Source organism: Odontesthes bonariensis, chromosome 8 (genome assembly GCF_027942865.1).
Source record: "Odontesthes bonariensis isolate fOdoBon6 chromosome 8, fOdoBon6.hap1, whole genome shotgun sequence".
Taxonomy (NCBI): Eukaryota; Metazoa; Chordata; class Actinopteri; order Atheriniformes; family Atherinopsidae; genus Odontesthes; species Odontesthes bonariensis.
Genome location: NC_134513.1, coordinates 33,473,293 through 33,485,119, shown reverse-complemented (window position 1 = coordinate 33,485,119; position 11,827 = coordinate 33,473,293). Strand labels below are relative to the sequence as shown.

Genomic DNA, 11,827 nt, shown 5'->3' with positions numbered 1-11,827 from the left:
TGTTGAATGAAAAGAGTTTTAATCATTTAACTGGAGGTCTTTTTCAGTATAAATAAATGATGTTTTCTGATATCAGACTACTCTGAAGGCTCGGCTTCACCGTCAGGCTAACTTTTGTTAGCATATTTTTCCTTAAGAAGTCACAGAGGAGTTTTAAAGGGGAAAACATAATGTTTCCCTGTGTTTTTGTCATTCAAAGTGCAACGTGTTACTGAACAAGGCTAAAATTCCAAAACCTTAGGTAAAATGATAGAAAAGTTGTTCCTAAGAGCCAAAAGCTCAGGTCTTGGACAGCCTGGAACAGTTATTTTCATTGATTTTTTTCCCCTTATTAAATTTAAGGTTTTATAAATTATTTATCATAAGCACAACACACAAAAGATGCTCTAGTGCAAAAGCTCACAAGTCTGCCCTTCAGAAGGCAGATTTCAGAAAAAATGCCCTATACTGTTCACATTATTAAGCTAACATTACATAAAAAGGAGTCAGGTGTGGTGCTTCGGGCATTTGATAAGGCCCCTGGATCCCCCAGGAGGACCTGGAAGGTGCTTAGGGATGTCTGGGTTTCTCTCCTGAAGCTGTTGCCTCTGGGACCTGACCTCAGATAAATGGATGGATGGACTATTAATGACATGAATCAAAATGTTCACAATATATCTTTCAAAGACAAATTTAACATTATGGCTTCATTCGAAGAATAACAGAAAAAAATAGAAGGGCAAAATGCCGACAGTATGGATGGATCTGATGCAACATGGTAGTGATTCATGTAATCATTCACAGGTTTGCTTTGTTCATGCTGCAGTACATATGCTGCTGCAGAAAACTCAGTGTCTTCCTCCAGGAGTCTTCCTGAGCATCAGAGTGAGGTTTGGTGCGTCCTCCCCACAGCACTACCACTGCAACACACATTGTTATATTAATAACATTTGATAAATACTCAACATTAAAACTATAAATCAATACTGCTGTAAGAATTGAGAAGATGCATTAAGTGACACCACACGTGGAACCTTTAATTGGCAAGTACTGAAGCACTGTTCCAATCAGAAATTGTGGTCCACCACAGACAGTATCATTTGGTTTGATCAGAATTACAGAAGTTACAACCAGCTCATCTTCACTTTTCTGCTCCCACATTGTCTTTGGAATTTTGTGAGAGCTCATATGATCAATTTGTGTTAAATCAGACTGTTGATAAAGCTTAAAAGTTGGATTTTTTTTGTTGTTGTAAGTAAATAGGTACTTTCCACAAAAATGGTGATGTGATTCACCTCACCGTGCATGTGGAACTCACCTTTTTCTTTAGTTCTGCCTATCACAAAGTTAGTAGCTCTGAAATGAGGTCCGAACGGCGGTTCAATCAGATGACCAGTGTCCGGGTAGTCCAGCCTGGTCAGCAGATGTTTCTTCCCAGCTTCACACATCATCCTTTCTATCTGGGTTCAAGAAAAATGCGCAAATTGGACATGTTTATTTTGATGAATGTGTATGTGAACACTGAAGTAAAAACAGACGTAAAATTTCCGTAACAATGTATAACTGGAGTCACTACTGGTTAATCCCTGTTGAAATTCCATCTCAGCAACAAACCCCCAATTTGTGTTAAAGTTAGAAGTAAGTTCCCCTTCCAAAAAGCTAATTCTGCTCTGATTGGTCAGCTCCACTGTACTGGGAGCATTTAATTGGTTGCAAAGTTTGTGTACATCCAAAAGCGAGGAATCAGTCAATTTTTTTTGTCCTCTGGAAATGACTTGTAGCAGTGTTATACCAAATTTTTGGTATTGTGATCACTTGTCTTCATCATTGAGAATCATTTCTAAGGGAAAGCAGCTAAAGCCACTTAGAAAAGTCGCTGTATGATGCTTGATGATGTCATAATCCAACTGTCATATTTACTTAATCAGGTTGCTTTTGCCTGCTCTCAGCTCTTTACACGTATTTGCTTCTCTTTTATCTCTGCACTCACACATGCAGTAATGCTTCCCTAAAGGAACTGGAGAATTTGGCAAATTTTTTGGTCCTTTTCCCTCTTTGGCTCCCCCTACAGTTTTGGGATGTAACATCACTGTGATGAAAACAATTTACACATTTACAGCCATACACATCCATTTGTTGTCGTGTTAAAGAAGCCAAAGAGCCCACAAAAACATCAAATGACCGTAAAGCAAAATAGTGTGGTGCAGGGTTGGAAACCAAAGTCGAACCTCAGCCCCCCGGACTCTCTAGTGCAGTTTCAGGCATAGGAGCGAGCCAAATAAAAGTAAAATTTACTTCAAAAGGAGTCAAAAGCACATAATTTTAAAGTTCACAAACTTCTCTCGTGTTAGTTTGATACAATAAAGCTGCTCTTATTCACAACTAGCACCACATGATGAAACAAGTCTAAAATTGTGTCTGAAAACTATCTCTTTAAGACTACTTGTGAACCCAAAATCACTTTCAAGGCATTTTCACGGTTCTGTTCTTCTCTGATAAAATCCTAATCTTAAAACTGCAGCATCATTTTACAAAATCTTCTTCCTTATAATTCAATCATAATGGTTGTGTTGTGATTTCAGCTACATTTACATACAGTATAAGAGGATTAGAAAGTAAGAAAAGGTTAAAAGGCTACTGGCGACTGTACTAATAGTCATTATGTGGCATTTATGTGGCACCTTAGACATAATGTTGCTAGGTGCTTTGAAATGGATAAATAAAAGTTGCTAAATATAGCTACAAAGTTGGGAACAGTGGTCCTTAAAAACACAAAAATGTGCATATCTGAACTCACATCAGCAGCTGTCTCCACTGCAGGCCAGTTCTGATCATCACAACCGTTGACCAGCAACATTGGACAGTTTATTGTCCCCACCTAGCACAAAGAAAAGCTTTAAAATGTGGTAAAATCGTACAAACCCAGTAACAGCTCAGATTGATGGGTGGGACATTAATTCTCCTGTATTTGATCAGACATTAAAGTACAGGAAAAATCAACACTGATATCAGGCTGTAATAAAAGGCCAGAATAGGATTATGCTTACGTTCAGTTTCATTGCAGGATCCTCAATAAGTGGCAGACATACATCCTTCCAGATCTGACTGTTGTTCTCATCCACGCGCATCTCCTTAGATTTGCTTCCATCATGTATAAATGTTCATCATTCATTGTTCATATCTTTCTGACAGTTAAACTGTATGGAGTGCACTCATGTTACCGATAAGCATCACCTACCTGGTGAATACTGGATTGAATAGACTCAGGTCCTTCCCAGGTGGTTTGGTGTGGATGGTGCTGACGCAAACAATGCAATGAGGCTGAAACATAAATGTTAAGTGTTAAGTTTTTGTTAAAATCTTAGAAGTGAAAGGAGATGCGCTCTCTTTTTTTTTACATGTCTGTATATTTAGAAGTGTATATCAGGCCATACCGAGTACAAAGTTACATCTTATTGTACCTAAACCATCAATTCTAAAAATAAACATAAATTAAGCTTTAGCTTTAAAATGCCTTGAGATGACTTTCTTGTGAATTGCAGCTGTATAAATAAGCCTAAATAAACTACTCCACTTCAAGAACTTACTTTGACAATGATGCTTTCAGCCGCCAAACTGAGGGCCACGAGAGAGCCAAAGGAGAGACCGATAATCCCAACCCTGTCCGACTTCACCTGAGGATGATCTCTGAGCATTTCAAATGCTTTCTGTTCCAAGATTGATATCAGGAGTTAAATATTAGCAACAGACAAAAATGGTCCATTCACAGCATGGCTTCTAAAGTAAACAACTCCACCTTCCCACAGGTCACAGGAGGCTACTGAAAAAGAAAAACGGTCCAGCTGCTTTGAAAATCAAAATAGTTTGATATTCTGGATCCATTCTTTAAGTCATACAAAGATCTTCTTGTTTGACCTGGATAATCATGTTAAAATTAAGAACGTTATGTCTTACAGTGATGGAAAAAAAAAACTAGTGCAAGCATTTGTTACATCAAGGCTGGACTCTTCTAATCCCCTACTATCAGGATGTCCAAGTAGGTCACTGAAAAGCCTTCAGCTGATCCAAAATACTGCAGCCAGAGTGCTCAAAGGAGAGATCATGCTTCTACAATTTTAGCTTCTCTTCATAAGCTTCCTGTTAAATCCATTTTAACAAATCATGAATTCAGAATTCCTCTCTTTGCATAACAAAGCTCCCTGAAATTTTAAAGACCTCGACGTTCCAGATTTTTTCCAAAGAGAGCAGTTCACTCTCAGACTGCAGCTTTATTTGTGCTTCCTGGAGTTTCTAAAACTAGAATGGGAGCCAGAGCCTTCAGTTATCAGGTTCATCTTGTGGAAAGCCAACTCTCAGCTTAACTTTTGGAGGTAGACAGCCTCTCTGCCTTTAAGATCAGACTTAAAACTTCCCTCTGATAAAACTTATGGTCAGGCCTGGCTCAGGGGAGCCTGCTAATAACGGAATGCCATTATTGCTGTCATTAACTCGGTTTTTCATTTCTTGTTTCTTCTCTGGTCGAGGCAGATGGCCACAACTACTGGAACGGGTCTCGTCCAGTCTTAACCCATTATTTACCATTAAATAACATATTAAAGTTAAAATGCTTTCATTTGAATTTATACATGTAAAATGTATCAACAAAACCACAGGGTAAGACCCTTTTAGTCTGATTCTGATAACCACAACAGATCTATGTTGTTCTTTGGATCGACAGTGTAAACATCAGAAGCTTGTGAACATTCAGATTTCACATAGAATCCATCTTTGCACCTTGTTTGTGTTTGATTTCTATCTAACTGCAATAACATATATCCTCATATACAGTTTGAACTACCTTTCCTTTGAGAAGTCAGAATAATTGTGACTAATTTCGGGATCATTCTCAGCAGGGATTGAGTTCTTAAAGGCGTTTGATAAAGAGATTATTTTACAGCGCGCACAGCTCTAAGATGTTTATATATCGTGTATGTATGACGTTTGAAGAAAATATGACTGATCTTTGAAATGTTTTACATAGCGACAACTTGACAGTCCGCAAAAATAACCAGACTCATTATCTCTTTCTTTAGATCGAGTAGCCAGTCCTGTACTCGTTTGTCCTCTTGGAAAATATCTGTTAGTATCACATATTTAGAATGACCATTTTCTCCTTTTAAAAACGCTGTTATTGCTACAATTCATGAATGGGAATGTGTAGCCTTTATTCAACAGCAGGTAGACAGGAAGAGGGCAGACAAAGAGTGGGGGAAGACTTGCTGAAAAGGTTCTCAGGTCGGAACTCGAATCCAGGCTGGCAAGGTTGAGGAACTATAGCTCCCGACTAACCCCTCTGGCTATGGTACCAGACTTTGTCCTTTACAAAATAGTGAGAGTTTAACTAAATATCTTTGGCTGGTCAAAACAAATATCTTACTGCACTGAACATTCTCCATACAAGGTAACGAAGTCCAGAAGGTAGAGAGTTTAAAACTCCTTGGCCTCCACATCTCAGCCAACTTTGACTGGAAGCCTAACAGAGACAATACTTCTTCAGGAAGTAAAAAAATGCTCACATCCCTCATCACCTGCTTAGCAACTTCTACCGGTCAGAGATAGAAAACATACTAATAGACGGATATACAGTCATAAATACATTTACACTGTTTAACTGAAAAAAAAAAAGCCAGCTATATCTCTGAGGACTGCACACACCCTGGTCATTAACCGTTTCCCCCTTTTCCCTCTGGGAAATGTAGAGGACAATTAAAACAATTAAAACAAATAGACTGAAAATAGCTCCTATCCATGAGCTGTAAATCATATCCTTTCACATTTCAATGTAGAAACTACAGTTAAAAAAAAATAGAAATACACAAACCTCAAAGTAGCTCATCACAGGCTCTGCCGCCTGCTCGTCACTAATTTTGAAGTACTCCACGGCCATAGAAACGTAACCATGAGACCCCAGCAGGGCAGAGCGATAATCCAGTAGCCCTCCTCCACCCCCCCAAAGGTCGAGCATCCCAGGGAAGGGTCCTGGACCTGATGGGTGGCGGTGAGCAGAGGTTTCTGGCACAACTCTTTCTTACAAAAGTGTGTTGTGAACTCAAGTGTGGATTTAATATGAAACTTAAAGGGATACAAGGTAGTTTAGTGGAAGTATAGCGATCTCTATTGGTCAACCTGAAATTCTAGCCTTACTAGTCTACGTCATACTCACGATTCTAGTCAGAATGTGAGTCTGATACCGCTCAATAGAGATTTGAGTATGGGGCGTGTTTCAACTGAACCAGGAGAAAAAAATGCCTCTTCGCTCAATTGGATAGACCTACAACCAATCAGAGCAACGTAGTATGTGACGTAGATTAAGCAACACGCACTTGTTGTAGGAAGGACGGCAACAACATCTTTTCTATCGATAAAAGCCTTTATCGCGTTCCTCTGTTCGTCTTTCAAAATGAATGCAATGTGGAGATCCTGTAGAACAGACTCGATGACAGAATCTACACACCCTAGCTCTCCAGCGGCAGCCATGTTCAGCTCTTTAGTGACGTAGTCGATAATGTCCCTGTTGATCATCTGTCCATCATCGTATAAAGCCCGCCCGGGCAATCTGATTGGGTCGACCGATTCTTGGTCGGGCATAATGATTTCCCAACTGAGCAGAGCCAGACCGAACTTCCCGACCAAAACTTTTATGGGCGGGGCTAAGTTCGGCTGGCACCCAGGCTATCTATTTAGCCCTCTCCATGCACTTTCAGCAAATCGCACATCTGTGTCTTTGAACAAACATTACCACACAGGAATGTTGCCGGGGCCTCCCAAAGGTTAGGTTTCATATTAAATCCACACTTGAGTTCGCTACATTCCCCCACTCGATTCGGATCTGGACACGAGGCAGCTCCGAATCGCAGATGGAGATCCGAGCATGGTGGTTGATAGACCTTTCAAGAGGGTTACGGTGGGTGTCGTGAGACAGCTTAATATAACTCTGACACTAAAAGATTATAAAACTACATTTGGTTAAGCTATTTAAAGGGGCACTAGGTAGCATTTTCACCTAAAATTATAGCCTTCAGGAGTTTACCAAAGGTTAAACAAGTCAATGGTAAGCAAATGAAGCCTGTCTCGCTCCCAACAGGGGTCTGTATGCTGAAAATCCCATATGTAACTTCGGCAGGAGCGACCCGCTTCTGAAGTGTCGTGATGCGCGAGAAGAGTCGTTTGTGTTTACGGCACTTAGCTAGGTACTGTATGCTAGCTGTAGTTGTAGGCTATGTGTTCGCTTGCGTTGAAGAGCCAACACCAAGCGTTTCATATTCTGCTTTTCACAGACTGAATATGAAATGTTCGATGTTGGCACTTCCCATCTTTGTGAAATTTCTCCAAGCGTGATCTTGTTCATCTACCATAGTGATCTGCGTTTTAGATCGTAAAGAGACAGGTGATGATGGTGCTCTAATTCCTCCTGAGTTCGAGACGTAGCCTAGCTTCAGAAATACACGGACTGACCTGATTAGAATAAGAATAGCGTGATCCGAACAAGAATTGTTATCTACACATGAAAATGGATTCATTTGTTCGAATTATGATTGTAATCGGAATAGTGTAGAGCTAGTCTGCGTTTATTGCGGCGTGTATGTTGGTAGTGCCTGCGCGCATCTGTCTAAGATGTAACTTTTGTAAGTGTCTGCTAATACAAAGGAATCACTCATTCAAGATCAGCAACAGTCCATCCATACATCCATTATCTTCCGCTTGTCCGGGGATCGGGTCGCGGGGGCAGCAGCCTGAGCAGAGAAACCCAGACATCCCTGTCCCCGGCCACTTCCTCCAGCAACAGTATTATAGCATATTATCTTGAGTTCTCTCTTCAGAAAATCTCTGATTATAGTATCTTACGTGGGCAGTCTACACTTGTGAATCAGATGACCTAACTGCACTGACTAAATAACACAACGGCAGCATTCGCCACAATGTTTAGTTAGTGGATGTGTATAATACAAAGGTGGGCATTTTTACGACAGTGTAGAATTTCAGTAGCCTGGGTGCCAGCCGAACTTAACCCCGCCCATAAAAGTTTTGGTTGGGAAGTTCAGTCTGGCTCTGCTCAGTTGGGAAATCATTATGCCTGACCAAGAATCGGTCGACCCAATCAGATTGCCAGGGCGGGCTTTATAGATGATGGACAGATGATTAACAGGGACATTATCGACTACGTCTAAAGAGCTGAACATGGCTGCCGCTGGAGAGCTAGGGTGTGTAGATTCTGCCATCGAGTCTGTTCTACAGGATCTCCACATTGCATTCATTTTGAAAGACGAACAGAGGAACGCGATAAAGGCTTTTATCGATAGAAAAGATGTTGTTGCCGTCCTCCCTACAACAAGTGTGTGTTGCTTAATCTACGTCACATACTACGTTGCTCTGATTGGTTGTAGGTCTATCCAATTGAGCGAAGAGTCATTTTTTCTCCTGGTTCGGTTGAAACACGCCCCATACTCAAATCTCTATTGAGCGGTATCAGACTCACATTCTGACTAGAATCGTGAGTATGACGTAGTTAGGCTAGTAAATAGAACCCATAAGAAGCCAATATTCCAGATATGAGAACAGTGAGAGTGAACCAAGACAAGGAAGCTGCACCCGTACAGCTCACAAAGGTTCACAAAGAGGGATCCCCTTTGATTTGTTACATGTACTACTATCAAACTAATTTATTAAAGCTGCTTTCACAGCATAAAGTAATGAATTTATCTTGAAGATAAACAAAAGCCAGATAAGAGCAGAGTTGGCGGGTGATAGAGGTATACCTGGAGGTATAAACAGGGTCCCTCGCACTCCCTTCTCATTGATATTGATCTTCTGGACGCCTGGAGCCATGTACCACCTCTCTGTGAGCACCGAAGTCAGAGCAGGCTGATCCCTGAAGCCCTCGTGTCCACTGTGGACTGAGATGTTGACCAACATGGGGGTGCACACATCCATCTTCCTTAGCCTGAGTAGGAAACGTCATTTAGCATACAGTAATAACAGCCTCAGGTTAGGTTATAAGAAAAAGAAGTGCACCCTCTTTCAATACCAAGATTTCAATTTTCATGACTTTCAAAAAGTTATCTGGTAATTACCAGGTCTTAGAATTAGATAAATACAACTCCAGATGAAGAACAACACATGACATATTTTAATAGGACACCTGTCATTTCTTATTGAACAAAAACTGAGACAAAACACAGACGCAGTGTGTGAAAAACTAAGTGAACCCCATGATCCAACAGCTTGTAGAAGCTACCTTTAGTAGCAATAAGTTGAAGTGATGGTTTTCTCGATGACGTTCTCAGTCTCTCACATGGTTGTGGAAGAATTCTGGTCCAATGTCTTTGTGTTCAGATTTGAGTCCCGATTCAGCCAGACCAGTTTTAAGAATGTAAATGTTTGTGTTGCTGCGTTGTGCCGAAACAGGAGTGCATCTTAAAAGAATCCCCCTCCGATACCATGTTCACCTGACCAGATTTAGTTTCATCTGCAAAATCTAAGAGCAACAATCGAAAACGTTTCGTTCTGAAACCAACCTGCTTTTTGCATTTCAGGTTCGGAGCAAAGAAGAAATTTCAGGTTTTCATGTTTTACAAATAAATTCTGGATTATCTGATGATACCCAGACCAGTGGAGTCAATGTCTTGATCTGTTTTTTATCCTATGGCTACAGAAACCAGTGCAAAATCTGCACGCTGACTTGTGAGATTCTTTCAGGATTTATTTTCAACTAGGAGCTTGGAGAAAGTCACACTACCTGAGGTTGGTGCGCCCTCCTGGGACAGGGCGCATGCTCCACAACAAGCCCATGGGCTCCTTTCCAGTGTACGTGCCTCCAATACTCGCATCTTCTGAAACTGCAAGAACAAGTGAAAAAAAAATCTACTTAATTATAACATCAAAAGGAGTCAGCATATTTTGACTGTATAGATAGATAGCATGGGGCTTTTCTCTGTAGCTTTAGCTCTCAGCCAATCAGATTTGAGCGTGAACTGCAGGGAGACTAATCGCTTATTTCACCTCAATCATACGCATTTAATTTTAGGCAAGAATTAAGCATCGTAAGCCAAAGCCAAAAACTGCAGTTTGACTTAAATTCAGAATACACAAAACACTTTAAGAAGTTTCTCCAATGGCATTTTATTTCTTTTTAAACTAATGAAAAGCAGCCACTTAAGAGTTTTCATAGCTTTTATTTACTTGGTGGTTGTTTTGAACGTCATTGTGGGCTTCACTGTTCGTGTCCACATTTTGATTCTCTTTCTTGTCATTAAGTGTCTTAGCAGTTGTTTTACACGTTTTTAGGTATTTTTTTTGTCCTTTCTTCATTGTTTTGCAGAGGCTGGAAATGTCAGGCAAAAGTCAAAGAGCAAAAGTAAAGGTTGCTTCTGACCAAAGAACAACCCGGTATCCTGTACACCAGACGCCACCCCTTACCTGACCCAAACACTGACAAGAACGTGTCTGGTGCGGACACTCTCCTGGTTTATGCTCCAGGACAACCTGTGTGAAAACAACTTCAGTTTCAAGAGACCAGAACCCACCGGACACACTTCCTCTGTGATCGCTGATGTAGTGCCCGTAGGCCTCCCAGTAGTCCTTGTCCTCAGAGTGGTGGAGGGAGCGGATGGTGACTGGACACCCTGGTTGCAGATTCTCCACCAACACGTTGAACTTCTCGTCAGCCAGAGCCCGAATAGGGTGAACAGAGAGAACTGGTGAGGCAGTCTGAGACATGACTGCAGATAATCTGTGGAGACAAAAACACGCTTGCATGAGTGTGACAGTCAGGAAAAAGGGAGAGAAGCACAGTGATTTCACAGATCTGTCTCATCAGCATGAACAAGGGTAGAAAATGTTAGTTTTTTATTATCTCTATGGTAATATTCTTGCAACAAAAATAGCATTTGAATCACACGCGGAGCAACCCAGATGTTCTTCCGTCGCGAAAGTAGTGATAAGGTGAAGTCTCATGGAAAGGTAACACAGTGTAGAAGTTACTATGTATGAAGTTCACTCAAAACACAACTGAAATTCCCCTCAGATTAATCACAGACACGTATAAAGCATTTTCATAGCGATAAATAGACAAGTATTCACAGCAGCAACAAAGTGGTGGGCTTGTAATGATTACATACCAAACTGTACTTTGGTCAAATCATATAATGCTGTCTTTTTTTTCTCTCCTCTTATCCTCCTCCTACTTCTTCTTCGTGTTTATTAGCAGATGGCAAACAACGAATCTGTGCATTACCGCCAAAGAGTGGAACATGACTGAACAAATAATATGCACATATCCTCTCAAACTAATGGGCCCGATAACTTTCACACCATTTTTAAACTCTTTAAGATGTCATAAATGTTAGAACAAAATGTATTAAGAACTTAAATCACAAAACATAATACAATAGTGTGGAATAAAATTTTCAGGCAGATGATTAAATTCAAGAATCATTATTAAGAACTAAACTAAGGGCTCTGCCAAGCAAGGAATCAAGTACAAAAGACACTTTTGTGTCAGCCCTAACAAACTAAAGACGAAGCAGGATAACCACGAGAGACGCCACAACAAAAACTGACAAATGACTGAGGGGACCAGGGAGCTATAAAGACTGGGAGGCTTGATGAATTAAGTGACAACAGGGGTCTGTACTACAAAGTAGGTTCAGTATGTCCAGCATTGCTCAAGGTGATCTGGCCTTATTAACCCTCAAATTAATTATTTTCCTGTCAGATTTAATTCTGACTTTTCTAAATGCTCTTCACTCAAAACTGGCTAAAAGCATAAACAAAAAAGCAATTCAAATCAGTTAGTGGTCTTTACGTCAGA

At 40.6% G+C, this 11,827-nt stretch overlaps 1 protein-coding gene across 1 annotated transcript; it reads right to left on the bottom strand.

Moving 5' to 3' along the window:
- Positions 1-777: 777 nt before the first annotated feature.
- Positions 778-10,734, bottom strand: LOC142385720 (acyl-coenzyme A thioesterase 6-like). Its single transcript, XM_075472431.1, has 10 exons — positions 10,542-10,734; positions 9,755-9,854; positions 8,775-8,959; positions 5,840-6,003; positions 3,567-3,686; positions 3,218-3,300; positions 3,027-3,132; positions 2,777-2,857; positions 1,298-1,439; positions 778-899 (listed from the first exon to the last, which is right to left on the bottom strand). Exons 1-10 carry the CDS (start codon positions 10,732-10,734, stop codon positions 778-780), a joined length of 1,296 nt encoding a protein of 431 aa, XP_075328546.1.
- Between the last annotated feature and the right edge of the window lie 1,093 nt (positions 10,735-11,827).